This window comes from Hemitrygon akajei, chromosome 10 (genome assembly GCF_048418815.1).
Source record: "Hemitrygon akajei chromosome 10, sHemAka1.3, whole genome shotgun sequence".
NCBI lineage: Eukaryota > Metazoa > Chordata > Chondrichthyes > Myliobatiformes > Dasyatidae > Hemitrygon > Hemitrygon akajei.
Window position 1 is genome coordinate 77,603,207 of NC_133133.1, and position 15,006 is coordinate 77,618,212.

Consider the following 15,006-nt stretch of genomic DNA (forward strand, 5'->3'; position numbering starts at 1 on the left):
CACAATCTACAGACTCACCTTCAAGGACTCTACTGCTCATGTTCTCAGTATTACTTATATATATATATATATTTATTTGCACTACTTGTCTTCTTTGGCTAATTGGTATGCATACTTTTTCACAAATTCCCTTGTGTTTCTTTATTTTCCTGTAAATTCCTGCAAGAAAACAAATCTCATGATAATGAGACTGAATCTGACGGTAGTGAGAAAGAATCTCACGGTAGTATATGGTGACATAAACATGCTTTAACTTTTTTGAACTTTTTGATTGTATCGAAATTTTTCCTCTGATATCTTCTTCCTCTCACTTTGGATACTCCCAGCATGCTGTCTTCTAAGTCTGCCAGCCTGTGACCTTATATCCTACTGTCAGGTCACCTTTCAGCCTCCTTCACACAGGGAAAACAAGCCTATTCTATTTTTTTTTTAAACAAATAAACTTTATTCATAATAAAATATTGTTTACAAGAATGAACTGCTCATTATTGCCTTTTCATTTTTTTACATTCTGTACTGTTCTGATAATATTGCCGCCACTCGTATGGCAGTCTGGGGTGGCAACCTGCTACAATAACAATTGAAATGCATCCTTCCCCAACCTGGCCCCTCCCTCTCCAGTAGGAGATAAACCCTACCCTGTATTCCTTTCCCACCGAGCTCTTGGATTGGCTGCACCAAGCTTCAGTGCATCCCTAAGGAGTACCACTGCAGCCTGGAACGTGCCAGTTGGCAGGCAGCACTCCTCCACGGACATCGATTTTCTGGCAGACCAAGGAGCATCTTTCTCTGAGCTGATGATCTGCCAGAGCACTTGATGTTTCTCCCCACACAAGTCCCTGGGAACAGCCCATATATCAGAGTATTCTTTACCATACAGCTCCTCAGGCTGAACCCTGACACAGGCCCTTTCATCTTTCTCCACACGGTCTCTGCAAATCCACAGTCTGCAAAGAGGTGAGCTACTGTCTTTTCCCCACTATGGTCATCCCGTGAGCAGCACTGTGGAGTGATGCTCCAGACACACCGGAAGGATCTCACTGGGAGTGCCCCTCTCTCTGTCAGTCAGGCAAGGTCTTGGTGCTTGCTGGTGAGGCCTGGAGATGAGACACTTTGCCAGATGGTCTGGGCAAGCTGCCCAGACCAGCCCACTGTGTCCATTGAGTCCTTAGCCTGAAGGATGTTTCATGTTGACCACTGCCTAATGGATTTGGTTAAAGGTGTTGATCTGGAAGAACTTTCCCACAAAGGACAGGTAGCGTGGCAACATGCAGCTGACTGGGAAGTTGCACAGCAACAGGGCCAGACCCATCTTTCGCACCACTGAGTACAGATAGAACTTCTGCACATTGTGGTATTTGGTGCCCACGTACTTGCGCTCCATGCACAGCCTGATGCCACCACACACAAAAGTGGTCATCAGGGTGAGGGCGACACCGGGTACATTTTTGTCCCCAATTACCAGGGAGTGGAGCATTGCGATCCATCTGACCCACTCCATCTTGGATCCTCAAATGAATCTGAAGATAGATCAGGTGATTTCCAAGCTGGAGGAGCAGAGGATGGGCCACACCTGCACCAGGTACAGCAGCCCTGAGACACCTGATTACTAGCTCCGTTCCAGTTACTGATAGGGAGCATCTTCCCCACAGTTGTAGCTCTCTCCATAACTAAGGTCCTCTATACAGGCACTGTTCTGGTGAATCTTCCCTGCACTCTCTCAGCCCAAGCACATTCCTTCTATAGTCTGGTGACCAGAGCTCCTGCAACACTCCAAGTGCAACCAAACCAATATTTTCCAAAGTTGTGTGTGTGCTTGGTTATCACTGCACCAAATGGAACAAGGATAAACTGATTACCTTGCTAATGAACGCCCTTAAAGAAGCAAACACATGCTTCATGGCTGCTTCAGACTGCCCACTGGTCAGCAAGAGGAGGATGTCAAACACTTTCTTCATCAGCGGGTTGTGCCCATCATCTTGGATGAGTTGATTCTGAGAGAGGAGCAGATTTCAAATTCAGCGTGCAAGTATTACTCAACCCTCCAACTTTTGCTGGTGAATTTGAATGTACAATCACTTGGGTCACTAGCCCACCTTTCCACACAATACAATGCATAAACACTACATGAAATTAAAAGAAAACTGCAGTTATTGTAAATATTAAAGAAAAACAGAGAATTCTGTTAAAACTGAGCCAGTCAGGCCGCATCTGTGAAAAGAGAAAAAAGTCAATATTTTGGGTCTGTGGCCTTTAACCTTCTTCATTAACTGTTGCTTCCCTAATAGCACAGAAAACAGAACCACTGACTACATCACTGCTCTCACCCCTTCTCCTCCTGGATAGTTCACTCGTCCTTATCTTCGGCCCTAATCAACATATTGGATGCACACTGATGCACCATCTAGAAGAATAACTAGAATAACTCTAGAAGACTGGAAGTGAACGATAGGCTTTTATTAACAGCGAAAAAGGGAGCACGACCATGTTGAATAACTGAGGGAGGAGCCACAGGTATACATAGTTTACCATGCACACCAGAACTGTGTGTGTATTTTTTGAGCAAAACATATATAACAAAACAAGTATTGCTGACCTTGAAGTTCTGAATGAAGGAAGAAACGAAGTCCAACACCGTGAGACACACTTCAGTGGCTAGGTTCCCTTCCAACAACGACTGGTGGCTAATGTCTGCTTCACTGATTCCAGAGCCTGTGTAAGGATCAGGAGCAAAACAGCCATTTCAAATTGAAGCATGTCTCCAGTTTCTCAAAGTAAATTCACAACAGGGAGGAGGCCATGTCACGTTAGAATACAGGCTGTTCAAACCGGAGTACTCTACAGTAAGTGGACTGAAGGACCTGATTTTATGTCACATGACTCCACGAGCTAGAAAAGGTTTTCCCCACCATTCAACTATATCATGCTTAATCTTCTACCTCAGCTCCTTTTTCTTGCTCTACACCAAATCTGCTGGCATCTGTTAAGAATGCAATGACAAAGCCTTCACAACCTTTTGGAGCTGAAAATCTCAATGATTCACCACTCTGTGAATAAACTCCTCTTCATCTCCAACCTAAATGGTCTCCTCATTTTGAGACCAGTTTTCCTTAGCCGAGGAACGCCCTCCCTCAGTTAATTTCTTTATGTTTTTTTGAAGTCACATCTCATTTCTTTAAGCTCTGGAAAACAGAGGTCAGCCTACTTAAGTTTCTTTCAAACTTATAGTCTTTTAACATCTTTGGACTATGTTTACCATGCCCATGGTCTGTTTTTTTTTATCAATTATGCTATTGTTTGCACTGTTGTAACTATGTGGTTTTGTGCAGGTCTTGTAGCTTTAGCTTTTGGTCTTGTTTTGTCTGGTGGTTTTGGAGCTCCTTTCTGGGGAACGCGCTAAGATGGTAGCGCGATATTAATACGCAGCAGCCTCTCCAGACTCTGGATTGGGGATTGCCAAACGTTACGTGGATTTTCTGGTGTAGTCTGTTTTGTCATATGCTTTTGTGATATCATTCCGGAGAAACGTTGTCTCATTTTTTAACTGCATTGCATTTGTGGTTTCTAAATGACAATAAACTGAATCTGAATCTTAACGTCTCCTCATTCACCACAACAAAAAACAATCCTGGGCACTCCTCTACAATATGTACATCTTTCTTTAGGTAAGATGATCAAAACACAACATGCTGGTCACACTGAAGCTCTTTAAAATTGGACCAAGTCCAGAGTTTCAACAGGTGCTCTCCCTCGTGAAGACAGATGCAGATATTCATTTAAGGTCTCATCCATGTTATCAATCCTTCAATAACCACATCTTGGTGCCTAATCCTCAACTAATTTGGGTGAATCAAACTGGCAAAGTTATGCATTTGAGATGGTTTGCCATCAGGACACTTTAGTTGGTAAGTGAGTGGGAGAGTCAAGGGTCTGGAGGCAGTTGATGGGAGAATAAAATGCTTTAGAGTAGGAACAGGTGCTTCACAATCAGAATTAATATCACTGACATATGTCGTGAAAGTTGTTGTTTGCGGCAGCAGTACAGTGCAAGACAAAATTACTATGTTACAGTAAGAAATTTAATTTAAAAAAGCAGTGAAAAAAGAGCAAAAGTGAGATTGTGTTCATGGTCTGTTCAAAAATCAGATGGCAGAGAGGAAGAAACTGTTCCTGAAACGTTGAGAGTGTGTCTTCAGGCTTCTGTACTTCCCTTGAGATCGTAGTAATGAGAAGAGGGTAATGAAGTTCCTTAAAGATAGTCAGACACAAACTGACCATCATTGAAATGGGATTTGTTGTGCTGGTATGGGAATGACCATGGAGTCTAGGAAGAGATACAGAATGTTAAAGAATTGCTTTGTCCCATTGAGTTCATGTTGACCATCAACCATCTCATCACAGGATCAGAGGTGGAGAGCGTTAGCAACTGTAAATTCCTGAGAGTTACTATTTCAGTGGACATGTCCCAGACCCCGCACATAAGTGCAATTGCGAAGAAAGCACAGCAGGGCCTCTCCTTCCTTAGGAGTCGTCCACATGACATCTAAAACTCTGACAAACTTCTACAGATGTGTTGTGGAGAGTGTGTTGACTGGTTGTATCATGGCCTGGTGTGAAAATACTAATACAGTATCCTTTGAATGAAAAATCCTACAAAAGCTAGTAAATTCGGCACAGTACATCACGGGTCAAGCCCTCCCAGCCACTGAGCACATCTACATGAAATGCTGTCATAAGAAAGCAACATTCATCATTAGGAACCCCAGCACTCCAGATGCTGCCATTGGGTAGAATGGTACAAGAGCCTCAGGACTCGCACCACCAGGTTCAAAAACAGTTTCTACTCCTCAACCATTATGCTATTGAACAAAACAGGATAATTACGCTCACTTGCCCATCCATTGAGATATTCCCATAATCAATTATCTCACTTTAAGGACTCTTTATGTTATTTCATATTCTTGTTATTTATTGCTATTTATTTATACTTGTATTTGCTCAGCTTGTTGTTTTCTGCACTCTATTTGATCTTTCATTGACCCTATTATAGTTACTATTCTAGATTTGCTGAGTATGTCTGCAGGAAAATAAATCTCAGGGTTATATATGCTGACATATATGTACTTTGAGAATAAAATTTACTTTGAACCCATTTTCATTTATCCTACATCAATCCAGTTTTTTGTTTAATTATTTTCAACTGTCCCCAGATTCTACCATTCTACCACTGACATTCATCAGGGCAAATTTATAGGAGCTAATCAGCAGGTCAATTAGCAAACCTTTGGGAAAATCAACACGATTGAACCCAGGTCTCTGGATGTATGAGGCAGCAGCTCCACATGCTGTCCAGAAGCTGAAGCCCAGATCAGCACCTACTCCAGAGGGGCATTTGCCGGATAGCCAGTAGGATACCTAGCAAAATAGCATGCAATCTTATTGACCCGATGTCAGTCTAAAGAACATGCAGGGGAAGATGGGGAAAGTAGAGGTTCCTGAACATACGGTGGTTGAGGGTAAATGAGCTGTCCGTGTGACCAATCTGTTGGAGCCTGGCGTGTGCTGTTCCTGAACGACTCCAGAGAGCTGGCATAGTTTGAGACTTCCTGTCAGCTGGACAGTACTTGAAGCTTAGGCCCTCTTGAACTCTGGAAGCAGAAACATACTTTACACTTATTTGACAATGACTGACAGATCCTTCTATCAAGACATTCTTACAATGCCCATAGTAACCATAATTTTAAAATTTAATTCACTCAAGTGAATAAAATATGCTGGAGAAACTCAGTTGGTCAGGCAGCGTTTGAGCAAAGTGATAATAATGTTTTGGATTGAGACCCTGCATCAGGACTGAAATGCACTTTGCCTTTTCTGATCTGTGCTTGACCGTGTGAGTTCCTCCAGTAGTTTGGTCTTGCTCTGGATTCCAGCAGCTCCAGTGTCTTTGGTCTCCTATTCAAAACTTGGCCACATAAAATGAAGCACTTTCTGGTAGAGCAACTTTCTGATTGCTTATAGCCAAATTACTTTGGCATGGATGAATGAGAGGATGATTGATTTCTGGAGTTCCCAGTGCAACAGGGTTTGACCAGAAAGGAGGAATAAACTTGTATTTGTACATGGAATGGTCCAAAGCAAAGAGAATACCCTGGACAAAGTACAAAGGAAATTTCCAAGGAAGAACTATAAGGAAACATGGGACAGGTTAGTATTGTTTTCCTTGGAAAAGGAAAAGTGGGAGCAAGTGAGATATTAAGACGGAGAACCCAGCACTGGGTGGGAGGCTGGGGTGGGGGGGAGGGTGGGAACACCAAGGGGTAGAGATTTCAAATACTTGTGAAAAAGCTTAGACGGTCGTGAAAACAAACCTTATACCTGGACATCGTGAAGGTCTACAACTCACAGACTAGCCACTAACTGCTGCACACTTCAACAGTACTGTGGTGTGCAGAAGAGCCATGAGCTAGTACGGGGAGGTAGGAAAAGGCAGGGGAGCTCACTTCAAACCAGCATGGAAATTGTGAGTTGTATGGCCTCCTTTCATGTGATGTCCCTGCTCCGATTCTGAACACCCTCTGGCAAAATTACTACTTTGGAACCAAAACACTCATCTGCGAGGAGGCACAGATTTAATGTATCATTACTGGCTTGTTTCCCAAGGGAAAGGGAAGAGGAGGAGAGAGGAAGGGACAGTGGTTGGTGATGGACAGGGGAGGGTGAAAATAGATGGAGATGGGAGGATAGGCAAGGTGGAGAATGGGAGGATATGGGAGGGGAAGTGGAGGGGAAGACTAGGAGATGGTAAGGGAAGAACGTGTGATAGAGCTGAGGGGACAGAATGGGAGGAGTAGAGTGGAGAAGGGAGGAAGAGTAGGAAAAGTGAGAGCAATCACAGAAGGAGTGAGGATGAGAAGCAGGACCATTTACAACACTAACAGAAATCCTGGGGAATGTAGTTGAGATCCATCTAAAGGATTTCCTTTGCATTTGTTGTTGGAAATGCAGAGCTTATGCAAATTATGTTTAAGTGCAGAGGTTGGTGGGTGGCCTGTTAGGTGGATAAAGGCTGCGGGGAATGGGATCTGGTCAAGTGACCGCAATTTTCATCCAATTTCTAAATGCCGGCAGGATTTTAGATTAGATGGAATGTAATCAAGGAAAGTTTTGAAATCTCTGCTCCGTGCCTACAAAAAGAGAGTCTGATACATTTGAAAGTGTATATAGAAAAGGTTTTGGGAAAAATCTCCCAGTCATTCTTATCCATTTAAATACTTTTCCTTGTTTTAGCAACTGTTAGAAATGTTTCCAACAAAAATAGTATAAAATGGAATGATGCCACCATTCTAAACATTCAGAAGCCCCCACCCTCCTCAATAAGGGAATGTCAATCCTGGCAGTACCTTGCTATATATCTCCGGCCCATGTATCTGAACTGGTAAAGGCAGATCCTATAAGAACAGAACAGTCAATGATTGGTATATTCACACATTATTTTGATTACATTCTTCCAAATGCAAATTTCATATTATTTCTTCAATTATACCGATCCAAAAATAGATTCTTTCTACCAGATAGACACTAAGCTGAAGGAACTCAGCAAGTCATCATTGATGTAGGGAAATGGACATTTGATATTTCAGGTTGAGACCTTGTACCTGCACTACTTTTAAGAGAAGGGGAGAAGGGGCCAGAAGATCTCAATACACAGTGGAGAGGATAGGACATAGGATATGGAGAGAGTATCATTAGGAGCAATGAATGGAGGATCTTGACTGTCTATTTCCCTTCAAAGATCCTTCCTGACCCACTAAGTTTCTACAACATCCTCTGTGATACTCCAGATTTCAGCATCTGCTGTCTCCTGTGTCTCCTTTCCAACAAAGTTAACCTTGGTTTTTCAGGGGAAACCTCAACAGCTTCAGCTCATGTCTATCTCCAGATGTTGCATGGGGAATCGCTTTTACATACTGGAAACCAAAGTCCACCAGCAAATGTAATGGGGCTGGTAGCTGAAAGGTGTATTTACCTCATGGCCAGATAGTTTCTCCACTCAGCCAACTCCACCAAGGCTGAGGACTAGCCCTGCTTCCATAAGGATCATATTGAGGTGACAGCAAGTGTACTAAGAAATAAGGCAGAGTTTGGCAAACTTACAGCACAAATCTGCAGGCATTTTTGACAGTCCAGACTGTCTTCTTCCTCTTTGGCAGACCCAAAGGATTGGAGATGATGTGATTCTGCATATTGAGGTGAGGGAGATGACTGTGAAAGATTTATCTTACTGTGGGGTGCCTGGTTCACAACATAGCTTTCACAGACTAATGTGGAGACAACGACATACACTTTTTCCCACACCCCCTTTATACTTTACCCTCAATCTCCAACTTATTCCCCAATTTTCTTCTTTCTCCAAGATCTCTCCCATGGTCTTTCTTCCCTGAAGCCTGCTTTACCAAATGTTAGGAAAACTACAGCACCCTAACCTTAGGGAAATCCACTTGATTCCTATAAGAGACAATGGAAAGTGCAGGCAATGCTACTGCTGGTGGGATTAATACTGGAAGAGCTGTATCATTTATAATGTACTGTATCACCTTCTACTCAAAACAAATGTCAATTAGTTCAACAGCTTCCTTTCTCAAAAATCCCCTAATATGTACTTACTCTAAAATTGTGAGAAAATCCATTAATTCTTGAGGGGACATCTTGTTCCAGTACGCCAAGAGAGCATCTTTAAGAAAAAAAAGAGACTATAATGTTATATAAAAATGCAAGCTTATGGAAATAAATGACAAGTCAGTATTATCAGAATTTTGAGAGAATCATCAAATATGTCTCCTTTATGCAAGATGGGAAGCAGGATATTAAAGGCCAGAGAGTCTATGTCAGTGGTAGGGAAGTTAGTGAGAAATAGCTCAGATACGGGATGAGCCTATGCTTGGTTTTGCTCTGATCACGTAAAGCTAATTTGTGGAAAGGAAAACATCTCTAACGAGGAGAGGCTGGAGAGGTTACATTTATTTAAAAGAATGAGAGGTGTCTCGATTGAGTGGTCTTGGCAGGGAAAATGCAGAGATGATACTTTCTCTTAAGGGGAATCAGAAATAGGGAGTCACTACTTCATTATAATAATGGGTTTTCCCTTTAAGACAGAAAAAGGCTTTTTTCTCCTCCTCAGAGGGTTGAGATACTTTCGAGCTCTCTTCTACAAAAGACTGTGGATCAGAGAGTTTGAGTAGTTTTAAGGAAGAGTTGGATAATTATTGATAGCCAAAGAGTTTAAAGGCTACTAGACCAGGAAGGAATGTTTAATTATGATTATAATTGAATCATCCATGATTTTATTGAAAGGTAGAGCCAGTTTGACGGGCTGAGTGACTGGCACTTGCTCTCAATTCAGATGGAAGGGGGAAAGGCAGTGGTGGGAGACAATAATGCTAAAGTGAAGAATGCCAGTTAAAATGCAAAGTTTCACACACTCTCACAACTGGTAGGCCTGCTACAGAGGCTCATCAACTCTTATCTACTGCAAGTCCTCACACAAAAATAACCATTGCCTTTCATTATTTCTTGGGTCAGTGTTGAAGACTGGGCACAGCACAGAAGGAGGAAGTAAAGGGAAACTCAGTAAGAGTGCCTGCAAACTTCACGATGGTCCAAAGGCCAATCTACTCCTCACCCTGTCTCTGCCTCAAAGACCAACGTGGAGAAACATTCACGGATACACAGGGCATGGATATGTCTCACTGTGGCTGGAAGCTCACTCTGTGTCTATTGTTTCTCAATCCTTCAGAAACCTGGAGATCCAATGTGTCAATAACGTGAGTTAGAGGATTAATGAGGGACTACATACTGGGGTGATGTTAGCTTCCTTTGAGATGGTGACTGATGCAACTGGTATTGCTGCTGCCTCACAGCTTCAATCATGCAGGATCAGTCCTCAGCCGTGTAGAGTTTATAGATTCTCCCTGAGACTACAGGGCCTCCCATTTTCTTTACAAACTGTGGTAGCTGATATAACAGTACATTTAAACTCAGACCACTGGTTTGAGCTGGGCATTGGAGAGCACTCTGACTGGCTGATCTCAGCCTGGCTCCAATGCCCAGGATTACAAGAGGCCGCAGAGTATTGTAGACTTAGCCTGCTCAGAAAAATAATGCTTCCCACCACTGAGGATATCTTCAAGAAGGTGGCATCCATCCCCAAAGGATTTTTGAACAGTCCATGAGCTTATGAAAACTACTTCGTTATTCTTGATTTGTGCTATTTACTTGCTTTTGTAAGGTACAGTAATTTCTTTGTCTTTGCAATGCACTACTGCAGCAAAACAAATTTCGCATTACTTAAGTCAGTGATAATAGCTCTGATTCTCATGCACAAAGCTCTATAAGGGTAATAACAATATATTAAACACTCCTTCCACTAATTACAAATAACTAACATATTAGAACCAGGTATACTGTATAAACCTATATATCTACTCACAGATTAGATTTTATCAATTAATTATTTACTAAGGTGTGATTATACAAATATCTGACACTTACATGGAAACCATTTCAGGCACAGATTCATGGTCTTGCGAGACTAACGGATGCCATAAGAAATAGTAATAAATTTTAATGGATCTACACCTTCTTTTGATCTCTGCGATATTCACACTTACAAGAGTGTTGTGATTATTCTGACAAGTTGTTTCCTCCAGTGCACTGTGGGTCACAGTGCAAGTGTCTGGAACGTCCAGGCCTCTGCTTTATCCATCAATAGTTACATCCTAGCACCTGCCCAGTAATTCAGACTCAGACTCTTCCATCACATCAGTTGACACAACTTCTGACACATGGCTCCCAATTTCCAGGACTTCAACAGCTCTACCACAGTAACGCTCTAAGCCTTAACGGCGAAATCATACTGATCACTGGAAGCATCTCCATCGACCTTCCTGTCTGTGCCACCCCCTTTAGGTTCCTCTTGCTTCTCTTTGCTCATCCCTGAGCTCTGAATGCAACTGGAAACCCCTCTCATCTCACTTGTGTACCAGCAACAAACAATGCCAGCTTATGTCTTGTGGACTACTAGGACCCTTCTCCAATAACTGCAGCCCCATTGTTTCAATCACAGCACTTGGATGATAGACAAAAGGGAACACTTGGTGACCCAGGTAGAGAAAGGTGACAATATGTGGACTATGAACACTGTCAGAATTAAGGCCACATGTCTGCTCTACAGAGGGACACGATGCAAACAGGAACACTCCTAGCCACTGGGAGTGAGACTCATCCAGATATCAGGTCCAGGCTAATCCTTGAAGAAGGATGTCTATGCGCACTGATCTCGCATTTGAGCAGGACTTTGCCAGATCTCCATGCCTTCCATCAATCCCATGTGAAAATACGTTGTCTCAGCTTGCGGCTTTGAGCTTACAGTTAGAAGAGCCCAATGTGGTGTACCTTCAGAATCACTAATCCATGCTCTCAACTTCAGACTGCCCTGACCCACCAACATTGACTTCTCTAATGAACCCATTCCTCACCACTTGCTCCACATGGCCATGTTACCCCACCCCTGCACCTGTCACACAGGAACATCTGTACAATTAGCCCTGGTGATCTCACCAGCTGTAACTGGAAAATCAAATCCAAAACCTGATGACGACAAATTCCGTTTCAAATTAACTGTTGCCTCTCCATTGGGGATCTGTGATAACACAACTGAGGTAGTCAACTATTTTGATGTATGGTATTCGCTGGGTTAATCCAGATGTGTGCAGCTGCATCATGAGAACATTGAATTCTGACTAAAGATCACTTGATATCAGCACTTACCAAAAAAACCACAGCACCATGGCCATTATGGGTTGTGTGCGTCATAAAAGGCCAGGAAAGGTTCGCTGCTAAGCATTGCTCTATAGACCTGATCACACCTTCACACCTGTTTCACACCACTGAAGCTTAATCACGTCACCCAATATAATCTCACCAGATGAATTCCTGGCTGCATGAATGTGCATTTCCTCCACTGGAGTCATACCCTGTGGTTGCTCAGCCTCCCCAGTACCTGCCTATTGAACTTCCTTTGTGGTGCTGAGGATATTGTTTTAACTGCAGGTTCTGTGGATGTTCCCCAGACAATGTATAGCGTCCCCTTCTGAAACTGGCAGCAATGATTTTCAGCAACTGCCTGGTACTGGGCAGCACAGTGCTGCAGTTAGCAGAGCTGCTGCCTCACTCTGCCAAAGTCTCAGGTTCAATTGCAGTCCATTCTCTCTGTGACCACACTTCCAGTTCTTCCCTTATCTCCAAGATGCATAAGTGGTAGATTAAATGGCCATTTTACATTGCAATTAGTGTGTAGGTGAGGGCTAGGATCTGGAAAGAATGAATGGGAATATGGGGAAGGCAAAATGGGATTAGTGCAACAGGGTGGCAGCACTTGGTCAGCCTATTACTGTGCTCTCTCTCTCTCTCTCTCTCTCTCTGACTCAATGACTTAATCTACTAGAAAGATGCCCTCAATACACAGCAGCAGAATGGTGTTGTGATTGGATACTGGAGTCAAACCAAGTGATTGCTCACATATCTCATCACCCATCATCCATGCCCAAGTCAACCACTGCACACCATCCTCTATCTACCACTGTTCGACCACTGCAAGCCTGCAATCATGCTTCATCCTCTATCTACCACCATCTGACCACTGCAAACCTGTAATCATGCTTCATCCTCTATCTACCACCATCCTCTATCTACCACCATCTGACCACTGCAAGCCTGTAATCATGCTTCATATGGAACTACCCTTTTCTGAGCATAATTTCCACAGTGGAGGACAACATCTCTGCCCCCTTCTGTGACAGACGGCTTCATCTTAATTCCCTCAACAAACTCTCCACAAGCCCACCAACCTTGCAGTGCCAGATCTAAAGCAGTTTTGAAGTTGTTTCTTTTCACTGAAAGCTTCAGTGAAACAGTGAAAGCATGGGTCCCAGCTGTGCCTGTCTTTTTGTCCTTTTTGTGTGGGACTGTCTATGTTTCAAGCCTACACCCGGCATTGCTCCCTAACTCTTCCAACGCTACATCAATGGCTGCATTCATGCTGCTTCCTACACCCATACTGAGCTCTTCAATTTCATCAACATTGCCTCCAACTTCCACCCTGCCCGTAAGTTTATTTGGCCCATTTCAGTCACCTCCCTCTACTTTCTTAGTCTCTTTGTCTCCATCCCTGGAAACAGACTAGCTACTGATATCATTTGTAAACTCACTGATTTTTACAGCTATCAGGACTATACCTCATCCCACCCTATCACTTGTAAAAATGCCATCTCCTTCTCTCATTTCCTCCATCTCTGCTGCATCTGCTCTCAGGATGAGGCTTTTCATTCCAGGATAACTGAGATGACCTCCTTCTACCAAGAAAGGGGATTCACTTCCTCCACCATCAATGCTGCCCTCACCCATATCCCTTCCACTTCATGTACATCTGCTCTTACCCCACCCTCCCGTCACAGCAAGGATCGGAGCTCCTCTTGTCCTCACTTGCCACCCCACCAGCATTCGTGTCCAGCACATAATTCTCTGTAACTTCAGCCATCTCCAACAGGAACTTACCACCAAGCACATCTTACTCTCAACCACACTTTCCCCTTTCTGCAGGGATCACTCCCTACATGACTCCCTTGTTCACTCGTCCCTCCCCACTGATCACTCTCCTGGTACTTATCCTTGCAAGTGGAACAAGTGCTACACCTGCCCCTACACCTCCTCCCTCACTACCCTTCAGGGTCCCAAACAGTCCATCCAGCTGAGGGAACACTTCACCAGCAAGTCTGTTGGATTCATTGACTGAATCAAGTGCTTCCACGTGGCCTCCTGTATAGGTTGGGAGACTACTTTGTCAAACACCTCTGCTCCATCTGCCAGAAAAAGTGGGATCTCCAGTGGCCACCCATTTCAATTCTACTTCCAATTCCCATTCTGACATGTCAGTTCATGGCTTCCTCTACTGCTGTGACAAGGTCACATTCAGGTCAGAGGAGCAACACCTTATATTCCATCTGGTTAGCGTCCAACCTGATTTCTCGAACTTCCGGTAATTTCCCCACCCCAACCTTCACCATTCCCCATTTGTGTTTCCCTCTCTCACATTATCTCCTTACCTGTCCATCACCTCACTCTGGTGCACCTCCCACTTCCCTTTCCTCCATGGTCTTCTATCCTATCAGATTTCCTCTTCTCCAGCTCTGTACCTCTTTTACCAATCAACTTTCCAGCTCTTTACTTCACCCCCTCCTATTCTTGAGGTTTCACCTATCACTGGCCACCTTGTACTTCTTCCTCTTCTCCCCCCCCCCCCACCTTTTATGCTGAAATCTCCCCTTCCTTTCCATTCCTGATGAAGGGTCTCGTCCCAAAGTGTCAGCTGTTACTCTTTTCCATAGATGCCTCCTGGCCTGCTGAGTTTCTCCAGCATTTTGTGTGTGTTGCTTGGGTTTTCAGCATCTGCAGATTTCCTCGTGTTTGTGACTTCACAAATATTTCTTGCTCATTGACATATCTGCCAGTCTATCACTGGTCATTACCATTCTTTCTTTACCTTGCTACTACCTCAGCTGAAAGATTTCATCCCATTCTCAGTGTAGTTTTTGTGGGGGTTTTCTGTATCACTCTTCAGTCACGTTAAGGTTGGACTTTTGAAACAACACTCCACTAACTCTTCAATAGATACAATAATGTAACAGTCAAACACATAGTGCATAGCACTTAAAGGTACTTATGCAACCAAAGTATATTACATCCAAGGCCTAGATACATACACTACAGTACAATTCCTTCTGACAGTAACATTATTTTGTATCATGTCTTTTCACATATACATGGATTCTGCTTGTTACATTTTCACTGGTAGAGGCAGCTTTCTGGTAACTTACTCCACAAAGCTTTGGCCAAGTCCAGGATTGGTGTTTGAGTGAAATCAGATTCTATTTGCTGCTCTAACCTGGGAGC

The 15,006-nt window shown here is 43.4% G+C and overlaps 1 protein-coding gene across 2 annotated transcripts in view; it reads right to left on the minus strand.

Moving 5' to 3' along the window:
• Positions 1 to 15,006, minus strand: part of LOC140734500 (dedicator of cytokinesis protein 11-like) — a 290,063-nt gene that overhangs the window by 102,236 nt on the left and 172,821 nt on the right. For both annotated transcript variants that reach the window (XM_073058546.1, XM_073058547.1), the window contains exons 36-40: positions 8,665 to 8,731; positions 7,401 to 7,448; positions 5,506 to 5,648; positions 2,597 to 2,712; positions 1,860 to 1,994 (exon numbers count right to left, since the gene is read on the minus strand). In XM_073058546.1, coding sequence (XP_072914647.1) covers positions 1,860 to 1,994; positions 2,597 to 2,712; positions 5,506 to 5,648; positions 7,401 to 7,448; positions 8,665 to 8,731 — 509 coding nt within the window. The remainder of the gene's footprint in view (positions 1 to 1,859; positions 1,995 to 2,596; positions 2,713 to 5,505; positions 5,649 to 7,400; positions 7,449 to 8,664; positions 8,732 to 15,006) is intronic.